The sequence below is a fragment of the Coptis chinensis genome, chromosome 8, assembly GCF_015680905.1.
Source record: "Coptis chinensis isolate HL-2020 chromosome 8, ASM1568090v1, whole genome shotgun sequence".
Lineage (NCBI taxonomy): Eukaryota > Viridiplantae > Streptophyta > Magnoliopsida > Ranunculales > Ranunculaceae > Coptis > Coptis chinensis.
This window is the reverse complement of record NC_141463.1, coordinates 37889523-37916209: the sequence shown is the minus strand read 5'-3', so window position 1 is coordinate 37916209 and position 26687 is coordinate 37889523. Positions and strand designations below refer to the sequence as shown.

The 26687-nt window shown below is 36.2% G+C and overlaps 1 protein-coding gene and 1 long non-coding RNA gene across 2 annotated transcripts; one reads left to right on the top strand and one right to left on the bottom strand.

Annotated features, from left to right (window-relative positions):
- Window positions 1-9334: 9334 nt before the first annotated feature.
- On the top strand, window positions 9335-15638 carry LOC147481384 (coumarin 8-geranyltransferase 1b, chloroplastic-like). Its single transcript, XM_086576957.1, has 13 exons — window positions 9335-9735; window positions 9829-9876; window positions 10472-10755; window positions 10839-10922; window positions 11006-11080; window positions 11316-11399; window positions 11942-12031; window positions 12212-12313; window positions 12717-12812; window positions 12953-13024; window positions 13732-13827; window positions 14135-14239; window positions 15270-15638. Exons 1-13 carry the CDS (start codon window positions 9678-9680, stop codon window positions 15309-15311), a joined length of 1236 nt encoding a protein of 411 aa, XP_086433083.1. The 5' UTR covers window positions 9335-9677; the 3' UTR covers window positions 15312-15638.
- On the bottom strand, window positions 15158-15492 carry LOC147481385 (uncharacterized). The gene is made up of 2 exons (XR_015204277.1): window positions 15361-15492; window positions 15158-15316 (listed from the first exon to the last, which is right to left on the bottom strand). It is a non-coding gene; the product is annotated as an uncharacterized LOC147481385 (long non-coding RNA).
- Window positions 15639-26687: the final 11049 nt, after the last annotated feature.

The window sequence follows — 26687 nt, the reverse complement described above, 5'->3', positions numbered from 1 at the left end:
AGTTATGTTTCTTTCAAATTATTTAACAACTTAAACTTTGCTTTCAATGTTCTTCATAACTTAGATAAAAACACAAGTCCTAAGATAAGAACTCTACCTTCCTTTCTTCAAACTCCCATCATTCAAGCGTAAACAATCTAGGAAGAACCTCACTTCTTATAAACTTTTGAAGACTCATCACTCTACATCAACTTCAGTTATGTAGCAAGTTTAATTGGTAATCCCTTATGTATGGATGAGGCGACAAAAGCTAAAACCAGGCTAACATATGCTAAGATTTGTATAGTATACCAATTGACTACTTTTATAAGAGTTCAATTCAAGTGAAAATGGGAGAAGATATCATTGACATTAATTGCTATTGAGTATCCTTGGGTGCCTATGTCATGTACTAGGAGGTTCATAGGCAAGACGATACTACTAATGGTGGTTATAACTACACAGAATGTGAGGATGTCGAGTCAGTGGAGTTACCAGAAATTGGGTTGGAGATGATCAAATTTGTTCCACTTTTAGAGGATGTAACAATCTACCCTTTCAACAAGTGGCATTGCAATGTTTCGTACCTGTTGTTCCAAGTAGAGATAACTATACTCCAGTTCCTATAGGGTTAGATATAGAGCTACATCATGATCCACCATCAGCAAGTGAGCAGTTCCATACTGCTACCACTCATGTTACCTTAGGTAAGAGCCAAAAGGAACAATTTCTCAAGGAACAAAATACTTTTCAGGTCCTTGCAGATAGTGAGGAGGAAATTGAGGATGACATCTCTGAAGGACTTCCTATAGAATACTTCATTAATCATGAACCACTGAGGGAAGTGGTGGTGAAAGTAAAAACAAAGGCACAAAAAAGAGCAGTTAACAGTGAGGAAAATAACGAGTCTGGAAGAAAATAGCAGAGTAAGGAAGTTCATGTCTCTGAGAAGAAGAAGCGAGGTAGACCTAAAGTGTCAGAGAGTAATTAGAAATATTAATCCAATATGACTAAGTTTTGTACATGGAACATTAGGGGTCTTAATGATCTCAAAAAAGCAAAAGAAATAAACAAGTTCATTTTTGAAGGATAATATTTGTCTTATGGGGCTGTTGGAAACAAAAGTCAAGGAGACAAAGAGTGGAAGAATCAGTGGCATTTGTGCTCCAAGTTGGAGGTTTGAGAGTAACTACAATAGTAATCCTAGTGGTTGAATATGGATTATTTGGGATCCAAATTTTGTGGATGTTAGTAAGTTGCATGAAACTTCTCAGTTTGATATTTACAAAGTAACAATACTTCTTAAATCCGCTAGCTTTCTCTCTACTATCGGGATATTATCTATGCTAGTAATAGTAGTCAGGATAGATTGGGGCTATGGAAGGATTTGTGTCATCTTCATCTAAGCATTATAGGACCTTGGTGTGTCCATGGTGATTTCAATAATGTGTTATTTTCCCATGAAAGGATAGGGAAGCTGGTGCATCCTAGAGAAACGGTTCATTTTGGGGACTGCCTAGCTGATACATGGTTGTTTGATATTAAAGCTTTTGGTTGCTATTTTACTTGGACAAACTATGGGGTTGGAGTTAACAGGAAGTGGTCTAATATCGATAGGGTCCTTATAAATATCTTATGGTCTTCTGTGTTCGTCAATGCTTCAGTAGAAATTTTTCCTCAAAGAATATCTGATCATATATTCCCCCATGTTAGTACATTTGGTTGATTATGAAAGAGGTCGAATTCCGTTTCACTTCTATAATTTTTTGGATTGTTCATGATAACTATAAAGAGGTGGTTCAACAAGTGTAGGAAATAGAGATGATTGGTAGCTCTCTTTACATTCTTGTGCATAAGCTTAAATTACTCAAGTTTAAATTGAGAGGTTGGGCTAGGGTACACATGTCTGACATCCACATCAAAACTGAGGCAACAAGGGAAGATCTTCACATATTACAAAAGGAACTACAGACTAACCCTACAAACCCCTAGTTATGTGTGAATGAAAGAGAAGCAAGGGTTATGTTGTGTAAACTCATTGAGATGGAGTATATGGACCTTAAGGCTAAAGTTGAATGATTAGCTTGACTATGGAGACAAAGGAAATGAATTCTTTCACCAAGCAATAAAAGAAAGGAAGAACTACCGTAATTTTGTATGGTTAATTTTCGATTTAAATAGAGTCAAGCATGAAGGTGCAGCACAAGTTTCAAATGCTTTTCTCAGTTTCTATCATGAGCTTCTTGGAGTACAATCTCAAACTACTAGTTCTGACCTGATGTTTGATGAGATTCCAGTAAGAGAGGTGGTGAACCCGGATAGAGCAGTTAAACTTACTGAAGATGTTACAAGTGAGGAAATTACAAAAGCTTTGTTCTCTATGGATGATTCAAAAGCTCTGGGACCAGATGGCTACTCTGCATTCTTTTTCAAAAATTCATGGGACATTATGGGAGGAGATTTTTTATGAGATGTGAAAGAAGTTTTCAGACTCAACAAAATCCATAAAGGTACCAATGCTACATTTCTATGTCTAGTTCCTAAGAAGCCTATTGTCTCTAAGGTAGATGAATTTAGGCCTATTGCTTGTTGTAACATTATTTACAAATACATTGCCAAGATTTTAAGTAACAGGATGAAGCCTTATATGGATCAGTTGATTGCTCTCAATCAATCAACTTTTGTCCCTAGAAGATGCATCCAAGATAACCTCCTCTTAGCCCATGAACTACTTAGAGGTTATAATAGAAAACATGGGCCACAGAGATGTACTCTCAAAGTTGATATCCAAAAAGCTTATGACTATGTCAGTTCGGATTCTCTTCTTCTGGTCCTCAAAAGATTCAAATTTCCCGACAAGTTTATTATGTGGCTGTCCATGTGGTTCACTTCACCTTGTTACTCCGTTATTGTCAATGGTAGCCCTCATAGATTCTTTGAAGGGAAAAGAGGATCAAGGAAAGGACACCCACTGTCTCCATACCTTTTTGTATTGATTATGGAACTTCTGGGTGGGATGCTTAAGCAAGGTCTTCAAATGAAAAACATTTTTCCTCATTCTAAATGTAAACGACTTGCTATCACTCATTTGAGCTTTGCAAATGATGTTCTACTTTTCTGCAAAAGGGAAGTTGGTTTCGTTATGGCTGCTAAGTCTGTGCTTGATTATTTCTCTTCTCTCACGGGGCTCAAGATTAATACATTGAGGACTACGATCCTCATTGGCAGTATGAATGAAGATGATGGGCTTACTCTTGTAGGGTTACTTGGCGTTCAGCTAGTTACCTCTCCCATTAAATATTTGGGATTACCTCTCACTGCTGCTAGACTCAGTACTAAGGACTGCCTTCCTCTGATAGAAAGAATCACTATTATATTAGAATGTCAAATTGGAAGAATAGGTCCTTATCTTATGCTGGAAGGTTACAACTCATTCAATATATTCTCTCTTCCTTCCACATTTATTAGGCGAAGACTTTTATCCTTCCAGTCGGTGTGTTAGAAAAAATTGCTAAACTTTGTAACAGATTTTTGTGGGTTGGTGCTAGTTTACAAGCTAAAATGCATAAAGCTAGTCACAAAACATTGAGATTGCACAAAAAGGAGGGATGATTGAGTATTATCGACCCTAGGGTATGGAACAAAGTGGCTTACTGTGGGTTGGTGTTCAAGGTTGCAAGTAAGGATGATACACTTAGGACAAAATGGATTTGGGAGTACCATATTTGAAGGAAGCACTTCTGGACTATGAAGGTTCCTCTTGATTGTTCTTGGGTCTGGCGGTGTGTCCTGAAACATAGAAAAATAGCCTAGAAATATATCAAATGCTTGGTAGCAAATGGGGAAGGAACAAGTTTATGGCATGACCCTTGGATATCCTCAAAGTTACTACTACACAATGCCCATGCAAGAAATCTCCTACATGTCCTAGATGATGCCAAAGTCAGTGTTCTTATCACAAATGGGTCATAGAATGAATTAATTCATAATTTACCAGATGATGAGTTAAAGATGAACATCATGCAGACTTCCATTAATGTCAATCTGGCTCAGGATTTGGAAGTATGGACAGTTACAAGCTCAGGTCTATTTTCCACAAAGTCAGCATACATAGCTATCAAAAGAATGAGAGAAAAGGTCATTTGGTATAGAATGGTGTGGGGTAAGTACAATGTTCCAAAGCATTCCTTCATTACCTGGCAACTATTTGCTGGTTACCTTGCTACACAAGATTGCCTAATACACAGAAAGGTTCTTACTCATTCAAAATGTTGTTTTTGTGATGCTCATTCAAAAAACTCCAAACACATTTTTTTCAACTGTGATTACTCCAAGAAGGTTTGTGTCACACCCCGAATTTCGACAGAATTCGGAAAAAACATTATTTGTCCCCGACTCTTCGATCTCCGAGGTGTGACGCACTCTCCACTCCCAAAAACCCATCAACAGTTTAAATATGCGGATAATTAAAACCAATAAAAATTTTAACTTAAACAAAAGTCATCTTCATTACAAAAACAATTTACAAATGAAAATGCAAATAACCTTATCTCAACTGAAAATCTATATCACCTCAAAGGAAAACAAAACACAACCTGAGATGCAATGCTAACGCAAACCACAAGCAGCAACCAATCTTCTTCAACACTAAACCTGTCAAAACTTATCAACTATGTTCATTGAATGAACACACCCGATAAGCAAACATGCAAATCGGGTCAGCATTATAAACAATGCTGGTGTGAGTAGCCCTAAAAACAACATATACTTATACAAATATAAACACAATCCACAAGGCAGTTAGTTCCTCCACCGAGGCGCCTTAACTTTCAACGACAAATACAACATCCTTAAGAATAATAATTAAGGCATGTAGTTCCTCCACTGAGGCGCCTTAACTTCCCACTAACCACACAACAAACTATACACATAATAAATAAGGCATGTAGTTCCTCCATCGAGGCGCCTTAGGTTCAACTAAACAAATAACCAAACAAACATATTATATAATGCATTCTCATTTCATGCTCAATCACAGAGTGGGTCGTCTCTTTGAAGTAATTAGTTTGACCCACCCTTCTGCAAAAACCATATATAATCATCTATCTACATATACATCATTAACAAACATATTACCATAATTATATTAATTAAGGTTTTCTTTGCGTGTCCCTAAAATCACGTCGTATCTATGTCTTACCTAGTTTCCCTGGCTACCACAATCCCTACCCAACGCAGAACATGTACATCCACATGCCTCCCCTTACATAATGAACCACTCCGTGCGTAACCACCCTGACGAAGGGATGCCGCGACACCGTAAATCCTCACACGGAAGCAATTATGTAAGTACTGCCACTATTCGGCATAAAAATATTGCGCATCATCGTTCTATATTGCGAACGGAATAATCAAGCCACTATTCGGCTATGCCAGGAGGGCCATTCAGCTTTACTGAAACGCCAGAAGGGCCGCCCGAAGGCCATTCAGATTAACTGAAACGCTAGAAGGGCCAATCACATGAGTTGTGGTAGTCAGGTTCTAGGATTTTCGTTACGTAATTTATTCAGGTGTCATACATTAATGACTCATAAACATTTCTACTATATCACGTGCAGGTCAATTACCTTATTGCACTAAGCCATAATATCTAGAAACATCTCAATTATATCTCATAGTCACTTTCATTCTTTCACGTGCCAATATATTATTGCACTACACCACACCCCGTGGGCAAATATTCACCGATACTATATTAGCATCTCACATATAAAATAATGGATGTATATACATTTCTCCAAGATATTGCATTAATATAACTATCCCAAAGATATTATATCATGTCACAATGCTTCAACGTGATCGCATACATCTTTATTATAACGTATTAGGAATATAATGTCTCCTAACACCTCAATATCGTCACGTGTCAAAAATACACAACATCAATGTCAAATCTTTCTTAGATAATGACAACCAAATATATACTAGCTTCCACAACATTTTATTACTATATGTGTCCATATAATATACACATAAAACGTAGCACAAATAAACAGTCCACAGTCCACAATCAAAGCCCAATATATATATGCTTTACACACTACTCACGTCAAATCTAAATTAGATAATGACAAACCAAGTTATACAATCTCAACAATATTTTATTACTATATTTATCCATATAATCAAACATATGAAAAACTGGAAAGATCAACATTCACAGTCAACAGTCAAAGTCAACGGTCAACAGTCAAAGTCAACGGTCAACGGTCAAAGGTCAACACATCATGGTCAAGGTCAAACTCAACATGTCATGGTCAAAGTCAACATGTCCTGGTCAAAGTCAAAGTCAACATATCATGGTCAAAGTCAAACTGTCGTTTCCGAATTTGACAGGTCCAGGGTCATAGCCATGGTTCATGGCTAAGGTCAAAGGTGCATGACTCATGGGCTCATGGCCAAGGTAATGGTTCGGACCCAACTGGCCAAGCCCAAACCTTAGAACCCGAAAGTCTAAAACCAACTTATTAATTCTACCCGACCCAAATGGGATCTATATTAAATTATATGGACCGCCCAAGCAATATTAAAACCGCCCAAAACAGTTAAGTGGTTCGGTCCAAAATTGAACCAAAACCGGCCAATCAAAACAAAATAGAACCGGGTCAAAAAATACAAGTGGGTTCAAATTTCAAAATAAAACAAAGAGAACTGTCCCAAAACTTAACTTAAATGGGCCCAATCTAAACCAAAACTGGTCCACAACTTAATCCAAACCGCCCAAATGAACTAGTTAGCTTTCGCCCAAATAACTTAATGAAATCGGCCCAAACAAAAATATTAGAAACTTAGTTTTGGCCCATAGAACTAAACTAACAAAGGCCCAACAAAAGGCCCAACTAAGATGAACAATGTCATCTTCTTCCTCCAAAGAACTCCACCACCAAAACCGACCACCACAATCGGCCACCACTCCTCACTTCATCAAATCGGTAATGCCACAAATCGAAAACCCACCAACATTAACAAAGCAAAAATCCCAACTCTTAACTCCACCATCTCCTCCAAATCTAGATCTAAAATAAATTTCGCCACCATTGATGGAGCTTCGAGCTTCAATCGATACTTTTATCACCCACCAATACCCCAACAACCAATCATCCATCCACCACACTAATCAACCCATAAAAACAGTTAACACATCAAAACATAACGGTTCAATAAAAACAGCTCATCGCGACGCCATTGATGCGGATTCCACCTCAATGTACCCGACAACACAAGCTTAAATCGATATCCCCACCTCCATCAATCAATCCCATAACAACATACCCAACAGGTTTAACAACATTCAAGCCATGGAAGACCATCGTTTGTTTGGGCTCACGCCCCATTAACGGCCCAAATCAAACTTTGGCAGGTTTCATCTCGGTTTTTCCGAGTTTCAACAGTTTAACAGTTAAATTCAAATCCGAAATTCAATAAAGTTTAATAAAACGGATAGCACGAAGTCCAATACAACGGATAATGAACAGTATCAATACACATAAAACCATAAGTTAGGTGAAATAGCAAAATAGCTACTCACCTGTATGAACAGCTTCTACGAATTTCTCCGAGTCCGAGCCGTCGCGCTCCACCCTCCAGAAATCCAGCTTTAAGCTCTGCCTCCATTTTCATTATTCTATTATTCTCTGAACCCTATTTTCTAGAAAAAAATGCTTATATACTTGGGTCCGAAACCCAAGCCCAACGCAGACTCGGGCCCAAAACCAAGCCCACGTATCCCGAGTCCAGTCCGACGAATTTTTAAATAAATAATTTAATTAATAAATAAATAGAAAAATACGTATTTAAAAATACGGGCGTTACAGTTTGGGCAGCTGTTAAAGATAGATTGGGAATAGGAACTTCAGTGCATGAATCCTCGTTATAGTGACAGTCATTCCTGAGATTCACTAAAACCAACTCGATTTCTAGTGAGAGTGTTAGAACCATGATCTGTGTAGCAGTGTATGGGATATGGAATGAACACGTACAATAGCAGGAGGTTTAGAAATAAATCCCACACTGCTGAGTCAATAAGTAGGCATATCATTGATAAGATGAGAACCTACCTCCAACGAGTAATCAAGGAAACTGATGATTCTTCCCATGCGACTAGAAGAATGACAGCTAGGCTTGGCATTGATATCAAGTATAAGCAGAAAGTTACAGAATTAGTCCAGTGGACTATGCCACCAGTAGGCTATGTAAAAATCAATGCTAATGGATCGGTCAATGATGACAGTGCTGGATGTGGAGGCATTTTGAGGAATTATGAAGGTATACCTATACTCTTATATTTGGGAAATGTCAACCTTCCATCTGTGATAATCCAAGAATTAAAAGGTATTAAGGTGGGCCTTCTAGTAGCATTCAGTGTGAATTGCTTAAAGATCTTGGTCGAGTCTGACTCCATGAGAGCTAGCTGTTCAAGTTATTAACAAAATGGAGGTAAATCCTTGGTATTGTATCGACCTTGTTGAAACCATTCGGGGACTCATGAACAAGTTTGAATCGATTAAGATTTCCCATGTGTATAGGGAAACGAATAGAGCTGCTGATCTATTGGCTAAGACTAGTACTACTTTGGATGGAATTATAAATCCAGGAGAAAGGAAAATGCTACAGGTAAGATGTTCCAAAGAATTTAATCAACAGGTTGGGTCCGCCTAAACTCGCATAATGGTTTTAAAAATAAAAGTTCTAATAACCAGGGCCCAAAATATCGCCGAGATATCCGATATCTCGCCGATATATCTCGGTAAATTGGTACACCGATATCGATTTTTCCGAGATATATCCACCGAATATTGAACCCCTTTTTTCCCGAGATATATCGGAATTTCCGATATGAAAGTTTATATCGCCGAGATAATCGATATATATCGGTTGACTTTTTGACCAATTGTTAATAATTTAATATTGAAATTTCCGAAATATCCTATATATCCGAGATATATCGGTGAGAGATCCGAGATATCCGAGATATATCGGTGAGATATCCGATATTTTAGAAACTTTGAACTGGTCACCAAAAGAACCGAGATATCCGATATATCTGATATATCCGATATATCTCGGTTTTTGGGTACACCGATATATTAACCGATATCAAAATTTTGGGCCTTGCTAAACACTACTTCAACGCAAACGCATATATATAATATAAGTTTAAGAAAAATGAAAAAAAAAGTCAAGTCAAACTAATTTGTCTTTTAGGTTGACTAGATAGCCCCGTTTGACGTGGTAAAATGTCTGACCAGAAAACAGCCGCCAGAATTCAATTTTCAGCGTAAAATGACCTCATATCTCTTTATTTATCGTATTTTAACGTAAAAAGACCAGTGAGATCTTTCAACGCCGTGTGCCTGTGTGATTTGCGCTGAAAAATTCCATTTCGTGTGACTACAACAGTTTCGTGTAGGTATAACTAAACGTAAATAAAATAACACATCTATACTTTTCAGGCTAAAATAAAATATACAGTAATATATCGTGTAGGTATATATTAATGCATCCAAGATTCAACGTACATTACTCCAGACTCATATAAAGGCAGGCAGCAGCAGCTTATTTGGGGAGAGAACCATTTAAACAAGAAGCAAGCAAGAAGAAACAAATTAAAGGATCCAAAAGTATAGTACGACATAATGGTTTCTACTTATTTGCAAACATCACTTACCATCGGTCACTGCAATTCTGAACGTGGTATGTTTCTCAATCTTTTCTTCTATTAGCCCTTTTTTGTTAGAAATTTAAGGATCTTCTTTCCTAAAAGGTGTTCTTTATGCTTTTCTTCAGTTAGTACTCCATGGAAAAGACTAAGAACCATGAATGTCTTAAGAACAGGTAAGCTGACCATGTTAAGTAGCTTTTATGTCTGATTTTAGTTTTGTCTAGCTATGGCCCCTAGCTGATACTAATTCATTTCCTTTCTTAAGTACTTCTATCATTTTGAGTGAGCAACACACATGCAATGAGGCAGAGTTCTTGAGAATTCATTTAGTTTCTTGATTTTGAGTGCTTAATTAGATCACAATGCAAGTTAAACTCTGAAGTGTGTCTGGAGACTTCTATATTGAAAGTTCAAACCATTCTTAACTTTGAACCAACTCCGATAGACTGTACTATACTGGAGTTGCCCGGGCCATCGGCCCATACTTTCCAGGCCCAGATGCAAAGCTTCAGCTGCCTTTGTTGACAACTCGATTGGAAAAAGAGTATGTAAGTACTGTGACTGTGTATCCTTAAATTACCAAGATGGCGAGATGGATGTTCTAGCAGCAGAAAATGTTGGATGAGCCACTCGATAAGCATGGGAAGACACTGGCCAATATGTGAATATTAACAAGAAAAATTATTGGCATTTTACCTTCAACTTTCCAATGGCTAATATATGTATTTCAGGGCAATGAGAAATATAATAATGACTTTTTTTTTGTAGGTTGTGATATACCAAATGAAAGTTCAAAGAATCCGAGGTTTAATAGTTTAAAAGCATGTAATGCACAGAGTTCGCTCCTTTCCACCCATAATGCTGATGTTTTTGAGAAACCACTCTCCCAACATAGAAGCTTAAGTAAGAAACATAGTTACTCTGCAACAACACCAGAGCATGAGACCGCGGCAATACTGGAGGATGATCACTCAATTTCCTTTCAAAGTGGTCTTATGAAGAAACTTGATGTAATCCAAAGGTTTTGCCGTCCTTTTGCGATTGTTGGCACGGTAAGTCTTTTGCACATTTACCACTTAGAACTTTATATACATGTACATGAACTAATGTTTCCTTTATTTCGTATTCTCCTTAGGCTATCGGTGCATCATCAATATCTCTCCTTCCATTGGAAACAATATCTGAATTAACTCCAAAATTTTTAATTGGAGTACTAATGGTAAGTATCTTTTCCTATGACAACCAAGGACGTCTATTATCTGCTAAGACATCAAGCTAACATAATTATTGATGCTGCGGCAGGCATTGATCCCTGTGGCGATAATGGACATTTATATGAATGGAATAAATGAATTGTTCGATGTCGAAATTGACAAGGTATAAAAACTATTTCGCCAGATTATATGTAATTTGAATTGCATATAGCCGAAGGAGAAATTGAATGTGACTGTTATATATATGTATCTTTAACATCTATCGTAGAGCAAGATGATTACTATACGTCTATGCAGTCCTACATACACCAGCTATTATTATACCTATAAATCTAGGATTATCTTGTTTTATTTAGTTTTTTTCCTAGCTATATTTATGTTTTCTTTCTTCTATTCAGGTTAACAAGCCGTATCTACCCCTTGCTTCTGGAGAAATGTCTATGAAAACCGGGGCATCCATAGTGGCCATCACAAGCTCTTTGGTGCGTTTAATTGCCTGCCTTACTTATTAGCGTATAAATTAAGTTTCACATAAATGGTTTTCACGTTCTTTGTTAATAAATTTGTTATTTTAAGCCTATTATCTCCCCTCCCCTCCCCCCCTCTTCCCAACACACACAGTCACAGAAAATGCCTAAACGATTTCACTAATTTAATTTTTGAGTCACCAATTTCCATTTGTGTAGTGTGCCCTGTTATGCCACTTTTAAAATTTCTTCAATATAAAAATTCCATTTGTGTACTCAATATTTCGATGACAAAGAACCCAATAAAAAGTTGAGTTCCTCTACCCGAAGATATCTTCATAGGGACGAGATCCGAGACCGTTGAATGTGTGATCCAACGGTCCGAAAATAAAAAACAAACTCATATTTTTTTTTTTTTTTTTTTTTTTGGACCGTTGGATCACACAGCCAATGGTCTCGGAAACCTCATCCCTATGAGGATATTCTCATGGTAGCCCAGGCCTAAAAAGTTATACTCATTATTCAATCTAATTTGATTGGTTCTAACAATTCTACAGGGCATTGGTATGGCGCTGATGATGGGGTCCCCACCCTTGTTAGGTGTTGTCCTTTCATTCTTTTTCCTTGGAGGTGCATACTCCGTTGATGTATGTTATCGATAATTTTATTAGTATAAGTTAAATTAAAAACTTCAAATACTATCTTGAATGTAGTTTACCACTAAATATCTTGATGATTTCTTGAATGTAATTCCACTTAATCTTGATGATATCTTGAATGTAGTTTACCACTTAATCTTGATGATTTCTTTTTGTGTTTTCTATTAGCTTCCGTTTCTCAGGTGGAAGAATAATGCATTTCTGGCAGCTAGTTGTTTCACGTACATGAAGGCACCGGCTTTCCAATTTGGCATCTTCATGCATATCCAGGTACTCTCAATGTTTTAGTTTACTTGAACTTCCAGATTTGAAATAGAGCGCCAGCACAAATACACAAACCATAATAAGCAGAATACATTTTCGCAGTGTGCACTTGTTCTACTTTGAACATCTAAAAGTAAAAGCGTATATATATAGGTTTTTAGTTGCTGCAATTATAAGGTATTTAAGCATGGCATTGACCCACTACACTAATTTATTTTGAAGCATTTGCCTAATTCTGGTAGTTGATTGTGTTAACTATGACAAGGTCCAGTTTGGAAATGGACTTTTGGTGTGATAGATAGTTTAATTATCCAAATGCTAATTTTCTTCTCCTACTAAAAGTTAAGTTGTGTATCATTAACTTTACTTTAAAAACAAAAATAGCTAAATTTTGCTCTGTTAATTTCAGAAATATGTACTTAAGAAGCCTATAGCATTCACAAGGTCTTTGGTTTTTGCCACGGCGTTCATGTCCTTGTTCAGTGCTGCGCTCATGATAATTAAGGTACTACGTACTCCAGGGAGAAGGTCATGTTAACTGCTATATTGTGTCGGATTTGAGCCCACAGACTCATAAAATAACCATGTATTTAATTATTATACAATTTACCATTCTAACTTCTTAAATGTTCATCTGAACTTTAGGATATACCTGATGTGGATGGAGATAAAGCTTTTGGAGTGAAAAGCTTAGCTGTTCTCATGGGCAAAGAAACTGTAAGTGAAAATTATTTGTAGTTCATTAACTGTTGTGTTGGAACCATAGTTCAAGATTTTGGAATTGCTAGAATTATGACAATTCCAAAAACCGGAATTTGAGTATATTTTGATATTCGCAATTTTTCGATCTTTAAGATATAATTTCGAATTTTTCAAAAACTGAAATATAAGATGGAATTTTGAGATTCTGTTCTAAATCATGAACTACTAGGGTACGTCCTTGCCTATGACCTGCGAGACCTCGACGTGCTTGTGGCGCTACCCCAACAACTCGTTGCGCCGAGAGGCGCAAGGCGTACGCGCACCTTCGGTGCGAAACAACTCGTCGTGCCTTTGGCGCAAGGCCAGCCCAATTGCCCATTATCCATAAGCCCAATATCATCAATTGGGCTAGCCAATTGTGCAGTACCATATCAAATTTGGAGGTCCAACAATTTATGGGTTCTAACAAACAGTTTATAAGCCCAATTGCAATTGTTGATTTTTGGATAGATCTTATGGTATTGATTGCACTTAACAAAATTGTACAAACGCTCTAAACATTTGGATCTGCCAAGTCATATTTTGGTAAGAATGATTATCTACCATTGGATATGGAATTTTGGGCTCCACACTTCCCTATTTTGTTAGATAGAAAGATGGTTGGAATAGAAAAACACTAAACTTTGAGCGATTGACTATGTTTTAATTCATTTCTGGAACAGGCATTTCGGGTTAGCACTTTTATGATTATGTTGGCATATGGTGTTGCTATTATGACAGGGGTTTCATCAACATTCATGTTCAACAAGCTTATAACGGTAAATAACCTTAATTTATGCTTAGGACTACTTTCTAACAACATGAGACTAGTCGTGTTTTGTTCAATTTTCTTATTATTTTTATTTTTTAAAGCTATTGAGAAGGATACACGTACATAACTTGTTTGCCCTCACTGAAACCATAAGTATCACTTACACATGTATTAATCTTATACAATATACTTCACTACTATACATATTTGATTCACAGTGTATGCATCCTATATATTTCATATCATTTGCAGACTGGCTTAAGTTTACACTTTAGTTTTTGAAACTTACACCAAAGTCTAATTTCCTCTCGTAGGTATTGGGGCACAGTGTGCTTGCATCCCTTTTTTGGCTTAGTTCTCGATCTATTGACCTTTCAGACGAGAAGGCAACATATTCATTTTTCAGGATGGCTGGCAAAGTAAGTGACATTATCAAAGAATTCGAAATGTTTTTAATTAGCTTTTTTCATTTATTATTATTATTATTATTATTATTTAATAAGAATAGTTTGTTACAAACTTTATAGAACCAAGCCATATGCCTATCCTAGTTCAAATCTATTTAATAAAAAGGAATGGTGTAGGCCCCTCAAAAGTAATTCTAACTTTTGGATATAACTTATGAAATGGTGGATCTAAAGGTTTATGAGCTGTGGGCAGGATAATAAGGGGCAACAAGAGTAGTGAATTATTATTGAAGTCAACAATAGCGGTTGGATTTTTTGGTGGACGGTTCGGCTTTTTTAATTGGGTTTCTATTGGGCGGGCTTTGGTTGGGCTTTTTAGTGCCGTATGGCACGAGCTATGTACTAGTAACAAATAAAGGTGTTGTGGGGCCCCCATCCTATGGTCCAAAAAGTTTCTCAAGTTTTGCTTGTGACATGGCGAATCTAAAGGCTTCTGAGGTGTGGGTCATTTAATAGTTTGGAACAAGAGTATTATATCATTATTGAAGTCAACAAATATGACTGAGCTTTTTTAGTCAGGCTTCAGTTGGACGGGCTTTGGTTGGGCTGCCCACGAGCAAAATCTAGTATAGAATAAGTAGCATGAGAGTACTCCCACTCATAGCCACACACGTACAAATATTCAAAAGAGCCTTAACTAGTCTAGCTCTGTACATAATCTTTTGTTGCGAGGCATAACTACAAAGTTGCGCCAGAACATACTTTAGCTCTCTCTTGTGCCAGTTCCATTTAGATTTCATTTCGCATAATCGCATGACACTCTTTCATGTTAAATGCAATGTATTTGTTTGTTTATTTATTTTTATTAACATCAAATATGTATGTACTAGAAGAAGAAGTATAATAGTGTTAATTCTATATCTGCCAAATGTTTTTAAAATTTCTCTTTTGATATACAAATGAAACATATACATATGTAAGACACTTCCCACAAGCTCTAGTATATATTGATGAATTTTGAAATGCTCTGTGTTATGTGCAGCTATATTTTGTCGAATATCTTCTTATTCCATTTGTTCGATGAGAGACCTGAGGAAAAAGTTTTCATGAGATGATGAGAGACGATGAGAGACCTGAGGAGAAAGTTTTCATGAGATGATGAGGACCATGAATTCAACTAATTGATCAGAATGACTACATGCGTTCTCTCGCATTTTGATGTTTAAAAATGTACTCGAAGCATAATATAATTGCACAAAAGGATGGATGATAGTTAATTACAATATATATTATATATAGAAAGTACGTACCGATTGTTGGGGAAAACGATACTAATCCCCACTAAGATAGTTTGCACTTGGACAATCTACTACTTTAATAAAAAAATATAATCTTTCATTACAACCAACAATCATAACCTAAACTATGGATATAACTATTACAGACAAGTAATAAAAATATAAAGCAAGTAAAACATACCACAACACAAAGATGTACCGTGGTTCAGTCAATGATGCCTACTTTCACAAGAGCTAATCCTTTTATAAATATGAGAAGGAAGATTACAATCACTCCTCTTAAGTCTTTCCACTTTACTAGATCACTCATCTTTCCTTACAAGCTTTTCTCTTTGCAAAAGTTTTCTCTCAATTTTGATTGTTTTCAAAATTGGGTTTCTATTCAAGACTTGGTTTTCAAAAACCTAAATTCTATTTTTATAGTAATCTGAAATTTCAGTGCGACTGCGAAATTTCACGTTTACTGTAGAAAAATCAGAACCTGAGATGTTAAGGCATGAGCACGGCCGCGCTCTTAGCAAGGCCAATCTGAGCGCGCGCGCCCTCTTATTTTTTCATCTCCAGACTTCTAGTAGATATGTTTCGTGAGAGGCTGAAAAAAAACTATCTTCTTTTTCACGGCAAGCGCGTGGGCGCGCCTTGGTCATGACCAATCTGAGCGCGTGCACGCTCAGACCTCTTCACACGAACAATACCTATTTTTATCTTTTTCCTCATGTGAAGGATAACTCCAACACTGATTTCTTTTCCTTTAGGTGTTAATATCTGGCATCAACAAAAAAGATGAGAATGTAATTGGCTTAAGAAATAAAATGAAGGGACCAAAAAATAAATATTTAAGACTTGTTTGATTGAAAAAAAAGCTTGGAAGTATGATCTAATACATATCCAAGAGTAATGGAGATCATTTCTCTTGTCACAAAAAGAAAATAACATACAGTAGACATAACGACCTAAAAATATAGCAAAAACTGCTATTTCAATCTCGATATTACATGGAGTTGTAGTCAACATGTCATTATCTTCTTCAGTTACTGCAGCTGGAATGATATCGAAACTATGATCCTTTTCTACAACATGTGATTCTTGAAATGATCCACAATGGAATCCTTCAAAGCTTCAGAATCGGTAATGATTGTATCGCCATCTTTCTATATCTCTGCAAGGAGCGCTTTACCTTGTCTAAACTTGTACGTAGCATGGAAAACTGCTGTATTTTGTGCACCTTGAGTTCTCCACTTGAGTCTAGATTTTTTATGCCACATCTCTGCCTTTAAGTCTAGAGCTGCGTTCAGTGCTTGCTCTTTTTGGGACGAAACATTGTACAAGTCTTCACTTACTTCCTCATCATCAATATGGAGCTGCATAGAATTCAACACAATTGAAGCTTTTGCAATGTTAAAATCCACATGACCAAAAATGTCTAAGTTACATTTTTTCAAGTCTGTTTTCAATCTCTGAAGCTTCTTCACTACTGTCATCATGGGGCCACTAATAATGACCTGATTCCAGCTTTCTTTAACCAAATCCGTGAAAGTTGGATGTGAAATCCATACTTTATTAAACCAAAACGGAGTGTTTTTTGGCTTGGGAATTTGTACATCAATGGCTGCAAGAGGAGAGTGATCAGAATCAAATCTGCCTTCCACCTTATACCTCCACCCACTGTACTTCATCAGCCAAGCATTATTGACCAAAGCTCGGTCCAACTTGCTAAAGATTCTTCCTGAAGCATGCTGATTGTTAAACCTTTTTTTTTTGCACACAAGTAAGGAATTTTATTATAAAGAAAAAGATGTGAGAGACATGATACATTACAACATGATTTAATGGAACCTATAGTAAGTCCTATAAGGGCTTTCTATGTGTGTCATGAAATCTGGCCTATTCATACTCCATGTTGTGGTACCTAGTGGCATTGAGGAACCTTGTCTGGCTGCAGAATCTGCTCCAAAATTGCCCTATCTCTAGATGTGAGATAGTTTCAGTTCTTATAGAGTCTTATGACCTATTTGTTTTTTTGGTTTAAGTTATAAGAGGGTCTTATAAACTGGTTTGTTTTTTATTTTAAGTTCCTCTTATAAGTACTTGCAGAAAAAGAAAAAACAAACATACAACATATTATAGATGGTTATTTGACAAATATAACCCTGCTTTATATACCATTACATAGCACCAATTCACGTCTAATTTCATAACCACTTAAATGATAATGCATTGTCATATGCATAACTAATTAAATATCACATTACAACATAATAAAAAAAGTAGACCGAGTATGTTTTAAGACATCCCCACCAAGTTAAACTCCCATGCTAACCAATCCCGTGAGAAAAATCTTCTTATCCTCCATATCCTCCAATTCAACTAAGGCTTTCCTAAACTCCTTATTTGCAGCAAGTTTCACCATTGCACCCATATACACATCCATAGTCATCTGCTCATTTTCTTTTAGATAATTCAGAATACCCATACATATAGACATAGAATAGGACTCCATGTTCTTCTTCACTTCAATCCTTTCAAGCTCCATATGTGTTACTAGATTCTTCACTACACCAATTAACTCTTCACACCATCAGATTCCTTTTCATCAACTACCTTCTTCCTCTTCTTTTTTGAACCATCACTAGCAACACTGCTAGTTCCACCTTGTTCAAAGTGGGGGGTGCTAGGTTGTCGCTTAACAGAGGAGAGTTTGATGTGTACATTATCCCAATAGGAATCGCCACCTCCACATCCGGACTGGAATTGGAATGGTATCATCATTCACCATATTTGAATCATCGTCATCAATCACCACGTGATCATCTGGCAACCCAACCTCCCCAGTAGCATAAGCAACGATCCCCGTCGCCAAAGTGCCCTCAAACAACTTGTACAACTCTTCTGCATTACTCAGAGGCTTCTTCTTATAGATTATTGCAGTCGGGTTCCTCTATATTAATTTGGACCAAACAAAATAATTCAATAACATAATTAACACAAAAATAAAAACAAATTTGAATTACTACAAAACAAATTATGCAATATAATAGCACTTGCCTGAAGAACATCAGCCCAAACTTCTTCTGGCCAATTAATACTCCCAAGTGCAAAATTGATTCCTCCACCACTCTTGCCAACACAATTCCTCCAAGCCACATACTTCTTTTTCTGCGCATCCCACCTATTTTTGAAAGCCTTTTGCTCAAGGTTTAACTTGAACTTATCATTCAAGGTATCCTTTACGCATTTCCAGCTAATAGGTTTTAGGGATGAACCTTGGTAACCCTCTTTCGTAACTTCTTCCAAACACAAGTCTAGGAAAGCTTGAGCTAATCCAGGGACATTGGTAAATACATGGTGAACCTTGGCCGCGCTACTCTCAGTACTACCCTCAGTATTGCCCTCAGTCACATTGTCGACATTATTAGCCATGATATATATGTTCTAATGTAAACAAGCAAGTACCTTAAAAAAAACAAAAAGAAAAACAGTTCATTATAAATTATTTCAGCACTTAGAAAATAATATGCTTTATTCAAATTCCCCATCGCGATATTTTTTGTAACTGGATATGAGAGTCCTATGTGTTTCTCAGAATGGTTCGGACTTGGGGAATACCAGTGTAACACAATGTCGAAAGATGTTGGCCAACTCAAATTTCAAATGGGTTAAGGTGTCTCTGTAGTCTGTAGACTTGCGAATCAACATGGGAGAATATCGTAGAGCACTATGTTAAGTTGTTAACATAGATAGTAGAGTACTACACAAAAGTATTCTCACAGAACGAAAGATAATGACACAAAAGTTCTCTATGGTCCTAAGAAAATGGATTAGTATATCAGATAATCCGAAACCCCATCATTCATTCGAGTCACTGAAAATGATTTTTGAGTAGACTCATCTAGTTTTCACAGTATGGTGTGAACCGTGTGACCACTGTAAGCACACCAATTATTATTTACTAAAGATGATCATAATGGATTTTAACACATCTTAGTACATATGTATAAAAGGTTCCTATGTAATAAGAGTGTTCCCAAAACTAGTCACAACCAATAAGAGTGTTCGACTCAAATTATCAGAAGAAAAAAACCTCGATTCACAACTACATGAAAACACAAGCAAAACTGCTGAAGCACATTGTCCAGTGACTCCCTAATACCAGTATAAATCAATAGAACCAACAAGTGTACTTCTTTTGGACATGCTATTTTACAAGTCACTACTCACAATTCCTCACTAAGATGAAAGAAAGAAAGGTAGTAGCAGTTGGATCGACATACCAGCACAGTAACGGTTGGATCGAGAGCAGCAACAGTAGAAAAGTGCGAGTGCAAGTGAGAGTGGAGCAGCAGCAGCAGTAGCAGTTGAAGAAAATGGAGGCAAAGAAGAAATGAAAAAGAGAAGGCAGAAGAGAGAACGAGGGTTTAGGGATAGTGTGTTTGGGGCGTTTATGTCTTTTTCCAGCTTACAAGACTTACATAATTGTACTAGATCCAATTTTGGTACTTAAAGAAATCATGCCTCTTATAAGACATTTCTAGTAGAATGCCTCTTATAAGAGGCAAAAAACAAACCAAAAAAATGTCCAAAATCACTGGTCCACATCTTATAAGAGGTTATAAGACATCAATGTCTTATAAGAGGCAAAAACAAATGGCCCTTTAGTCACATGTTTCCATCTAGCTCTGAGTGTCCATGGTATAGTATTCCTTGAAAGCCCCGTGACCGCAGAGCATGAGAATCTGCCTCTATCCATATTCTGTTCCAATAATTCATGTCTTTTGCTTTCTCAACGGCCAAGACGATGGCTATGCACTCGGCCTGGTATGATGTTACTTCCCCGAGACTAACTACAAGAACCTTATTGCTAGTTCGTTGTCCCTGAAGACGACACCAGCACCCCCTCTAGATGGGACGCCAAGAACTGACCCATCAGTATTGCATTTGATGACCGAGCCCATTGGAGGATTCCAGTGCACTTCTTGAATTCTTTATGTTGGTGTGCCCTTGCTTTTCACTTCAAGTCTATTTAGAATTATGAAATCCAGAACTCCAATGTATTTGTTGCTTGTAGAAAGCAAGCTTGATACTCGAATTCCCTTAAATATATTCATCTTCATGTAATTGTAGCTGATTGGAAGGTCTTTGAAGTGAATTTTTTTACGAGTTTTCCAAATTTGAACCATAAGATGAATAACTACGGCATTCTAGATATCTTGAAGCATGGAGCTTCTACCTTTTGATAGACTCAGGAGTGTCATGAAATTGTGCTCAGTGAGGTGGTGCTCGAACAGACTTGCAACCCAAGCCTATAGCCAGGGGCGGTTCTGAGTTCTTAAGGGCCTTAGCCAAGCACTTAATGTGAGGCCCCCTACCTTTGAGCTCTAACGAAAAACCTATATAGAGAGTTGATTAAAATGAGCTGAATTGATAGGTTGGAGAAGAAGAAAGTGTCTTTGTGCAATACATTTTCTGTCTTGTGATCAAACTAGTGGTTTTCTTAGTCGGCGGGAAAACATAAAATGTATAGTAATAATTGTCACTGAATTCGGGGCTCTAGTTATGAGCAAAAAATTTGGGGCCCCAGCTGCCCGCCTCTCTCGGCTACCCTCAGAGCTGCCCCTGCCATATCTCTTTGGATTTGGGGCAATCCCATAGAATGTGTTATGTCGATTCTTCTTCTTGGTGGCAGAAATGACACCTAGAAACCCACTTGATACCAGCCTTCATGATACGATCATCTGTTGGAACACATTTTGGAATGAGTTTCTAGGCTAGGCTAGATGCTCGTGGATGAATGTGTTTTGCCCAGACTTTCTTGTGCCATGAATTCTTATTCTTCTTCTTTCTGACTGTTTCGAAAGCCGAGCAAACAGTGAAGCTTCCATCTGTTTTAGGTTTCCAGATTCTTAAGTCTTTTTCCCCATTGGGTGGTGGAAGTCTCGAAAGGTCAATCCCAAGCCAGTTGAATACTTCGGTGACTGAGTTTGGCAGATTCCAAGTATTGGCTTCAATAACGTCAGCTACAGTTACCTTGAATCCCGACCAATTTACATATGAAGTTATGGATGGCGTCGTTTCCTTCTTTAGTGCTCTTCCTAGGCCATTTATACATTGTCATATTCTGTATTGGTATGCTTGAAAGAATTGATTGAGCTATTGATAAACTATAAATTAAGCTTTTACCTATCTTAGCTAATTATGCTAGGAAGAAGCAAACTATAATTTATATTCTTTTATATAAAATTTCTACTCTCAATTTTCATGCAATAAAACTAGAGTAAGAATTCATTCCACTCCTAGTTGCTTAGAACATACTAATTCAATTCGTGATTAACAATCAAACAACATGAGAGTAATGATTATAAATATCACTAATATGGTAAAAACTAAGATTTAATATATTCTAAATATCACTAATAGGGAGGTTTGAAATCCACCTTGAGTAATCCCTAACATGTTAGTATAAAGTTTGTTGCAACCCTAATCTTTATGTTTTCACACAAGGTTCAACATAAAGGTTAGGTCTTTTTATCCCTAATTATTCATGGCATCTCTAATCAACTAATAATTAGCATGAGAGGAAGTTGAAACCCATTCTCATGATGAATGAACTACCTCTAGTCTATGTTTATTTTACTTATTGCTAAATAGAAACCCTAGACTTAAAGTTCTTTAATGCGCGCAACTATTCTATACTAACACATCAAGTCTTCATCAAAGCTTCAACCAAACCCCTCTAATGGAGGTTTAGCTATGATTTATTAGACTATCATGAAATAAATAATAAGAAGATCGAAGAAGACATAATTAAAGTATTACTTGATTAAAAATAACTTGAATTGTATTAATGGTGGCTAGGCTAATAAAACATAAACTAGGTTAAACTAAAGACAAAAGGTAAGAGATCTAAATTGTTCTAATTAATGGGAGATAGATAGTTAGAGTTTTGCCTTAGTCCTATTTATATAGGAGAGGGCTAGGTTTACAATTTCGTGCATGGGCTTTGGAGCTATGTTTTGGGCCACTAAATCAAGCCCAAAACCTAATTACTTAAGTCTAAAAAGGGTTTCTCTGCTGGAAATGACTGCAATAGCCTTTTTGTCCACTTTACTCCTCTGATTGGATCAAGGCCTAGACCATTAGAAAACTCTTTTTGACCCGGTCATTTTGACATATAATAGGCTCAATTTCGAGGTTTAAATCCAAAGATATAGCCTGCGGATGTTTTGTTGACTTTTATGTTCTATTTCTGCCCGCGTTGACTTTGACTGGGCTTTAAAAAGGCTTTTTCTTTTTTAAATTTGGGCTTTAATCATAGAACTTCTTAGCAACCAACCTTTGCTCCTTTCTCTTGCAAAAGTGACATATTTCTTCACATAGTTGACTCCAAGACCTGAAATACATAAAAGTACGTAAACAGTACTAACTCTTATTTATTATAAACATAATTGGTCTAAATATAATATTATTAAGGGGTTAAAACTACAGTTTTAGACTCTTATCAAACCACCCCCAAACTTCATTTTGCTTGTCCTCATGCAAAGATGAGAAATTAAAATATGTGACAAAAAATGGAGTTCTAACTAATCTCGTTTCGCCGAGTGCGATTGCATTGACCATATGCAATAAGGCCTTAAGCCACTATGACTTTCCTAGTGGACGAGTTATAGCCTTGTGGGAGTTTTACAGAGAAGATACTCATAAATTTCATTTATACTATAATGACTAAGAAATAAAATTAATGCTTTCTTATTTATTCTCATATATCTATACATTTCACTAGCAATGAAAAAAAGAATAATCAATTCGAAACCTAAGCTAATACGTGCATAATAATCAATCATCTACAGATAAACATATATATAATGAACTATACTATGAAATGTAATAACAGATCCGTTTCTAAAACTTTGGAATAACATCCTTAAGTAGGTCCTCACAAATATGTCAAGACAAAAGCACTCTGATTTTTCCACTCAAGTTTTGCTCACTCCAGTGTGCAGTGGGCACACTTTTCCTCACAATCTCAATGGCGTACAAGGGAGCTGAGGTCGATCAAACACATCTACCACTTACTATCACACCAACCTATTCCTAATTAAGTTAGAGGTCTTTATTAGGTGTTGCAGAGATTAGGTGATGGTTTAAGAATGAAGGAAATGGATATTCAAAAGGACAAGTCTGAGAAAATAGGGTCTTCATATTATGTAACTAGAGAAAACCTTGTTCTTATTTTTCTTCTATACTTTGTTTTCATCCCTAACCATTTTTTTCCTTTTTCTTTTGGCTTTTGGCTTTCGATTATGTTTTTGGAGTTCTAACATTTTATTATATATATATAGGAATCCGTTTACCATGGTTTTTTATACCAAGGTGTATACTACACTCCTTTACAAGATGAGTTAAAAGCTAATATTTTGTGGATATGATCTCCTAACTATGGATAGATTTTCCACAAAAATTTGGCTCATTTGGAAATCTCTAACCTAATTAAAAATTGTTGACAACTTTAATTTTTTTTTAACGGCCCCGATTTTTCAATTTTGTAATCATCTTTTGACATTGTTAAACATCATCAAATGAACTAAAATTTTGTGGAGGTAATCTTCAAGGTTTGTTGGACATATCTACAAAAAATTAGGTTCTAGTTCATCTTGTGGGTGAAGTTGTGGGCCATGGTATGAAAACCATGGTATATTGATCCCTCCCCTATATATACCATGGTATGAAAACCATGGTATATATATATTTATTTGGATAGGAACTTTATTTTCTTTTCTTATTTGAAGCAACTAACAAATTCTTGGTTTTCCACATGTCTTTCTTTTTTCTTTATTCCATTTCATCCTACTTCTCAGACTCATTCAAAAAATGAGTAGGCTGATTTTATATTTATTTTGTTTTTATAAAAAGGGTAAAGGATTTGTGGTTTATGAAAAGGCTAAAGAAAGGCTCAGAGGGGCGAATAGCGGAAAATAATTTCATATAGGTTTGCATTTCTGGCTATATCGATCTAAAAATGGCCTAAATTCTTGCTTAGGATATAGTATAGTGATCAAGCAAGTAGACGTGTGATTTCTCTATTCGGAATTTACTTCTCCCTTGTGTCATTACTTAGATATTTCACTCATATAAGGTTTTTAGGCTATATTCTCATAGGATTTGTAGAATAAGTATTCTAGCCTAAATTTCAAAAACTTACTGCCAATACAAACATAGATGCTCATGCAATATATTTATTGAATGATGCAATGACTATTACCTACATATTAACCTAACTTTCTAAAAAATATTCTAATTTAAGAGCTAATGTGAAACTTCTAGACTACTATCATCACAGAAAAAGAAACAATACAAATATTCCTAAGTGCATAGTATAAATACTTTTTATTTATATTTTTTAATTTTTTTTACCTAGAAAGCAAGTGCATATTATATATATATATATCCTAATAGGTGCCTTAAATTCCGCGAGTTTTTATGCCACCCCAAACAAAAACATGCTTTGTCTTCAAAATATAGAAACAAGAAAGATAGAAAATACCATGGAAACACAAAAAAATTTTAGAGCACATGCAAAATAAATTTAGAACATACTAATATAGGTAAATAAAAACAGACGCAACTCTTATATGAGTTCCACCCGCTATGGGAATAACAAAAATAAATTGCTTGGGACATAAGCATATACTAACTGAAGGTAAAACTTACCTTATATCCAGCATTACACATTGTCCTCCCCTTCTATAAAGAAGTGAGGTTCCTTTGCGTCCTGCCAAGCCATGATAATCTTAGAGGTTGCTATCTGACTGCAAAATCCTGTTGCGGAACCAGCACCCATAGGTGTCACTCTCAAGCAATTCTTCAAAGGACTGCTCTGGTATGATTTGAAGAGATTTCATAGCAAACAAACACACTAATCAACTCCTAGAAGTAACTGCAGAAAACCCCAAAAAAAAGAACTGGAGGTATGTTGAAGTAAGGGTGTGGGCGCGCTCTCTTTTGACAAAAGAAATTTTTGCGATACTGGAATTATAGCGTAGGCGCGCTCTATGTTAATGCAATATAAGGGCGTGCGCGCTTTGAGCAAGACTTGTGATATAAATTTGAAAGGTGCAGTGTGAAGTACATGGTGTGCCATGCATTTATAAAATACAAGTTTCTCAAACAAAGGTCCTCAAGGTTCCCAAATTGTTAAGGAAAGCGATGGAATAAGAAAAGGGATTCAAAAACCAAAATAGAAACAACCGAGAAGCAGACTCCAGCACCAAACCTATATGTTTTTAAGCTGGAATCAAAATAGCAATCTTATTGCTTCTAACCCTTGAGGTTGCACATAACAAAAGTAGCTAATTCTAGCTACATCTTATTAGTAGGATGCTTATATAAACTATATTCCTTAAGCATGACAATAATAATTCTAAAAACATGTGGATATGGTAAAATACAATGCTAAACAAATATGCCACCCCCAAACAGATCGGAAGGGTGGGATTTATGAAAAATAGATAGCATGCGCAGACAAAAATTAAACCAATTTGAAATTTAATTAACAACCAACTTACATAATCCAATATTAACTACTTAAACTAACAACTGGAAATACTAATTCTACTGAAACAGGGAAATTTTCTTAAATATAATACAAAGGAACTAGCCACGAGAGGAGGAAGGAATAAGAATAGGAAGTTGAGTGATCAAGAATGGAAAGACCAAACACCCCACCCCCAAATTTTTTTTTGAAAACAGGGTTTATAAAATTTGTTTTAAAATGTGGGTATTTTAAAGTCAGATTCCCGAGACTTACTAGACTAATGTTTATTGGGTTTTAATATTTTTTTTTTTTTATGAATAATGTTTAATATAACAGAAAACAATAAAGCAATAAGGACATAATTCACTCCATAGAGAAATATGACTAAAAAATGAGAAAACATGAAAGAGTGGAAAACGTGAATTACAATGAGTTTGGACTTAGGATCCGGTACTTACAGCCACACACTCTAAAGAGAGGGTCTGGTTACCTTAATGGTGCACGTACTCCCATAATATAAGATTGGAATGGAGTACACCGAAGAATAAAATGAGTCTTTTATAGTCAGATACTCGAGACTTTATCTAAAACATGTATTAACATGCAGTTTACCATATATCAACAATCTACAGAG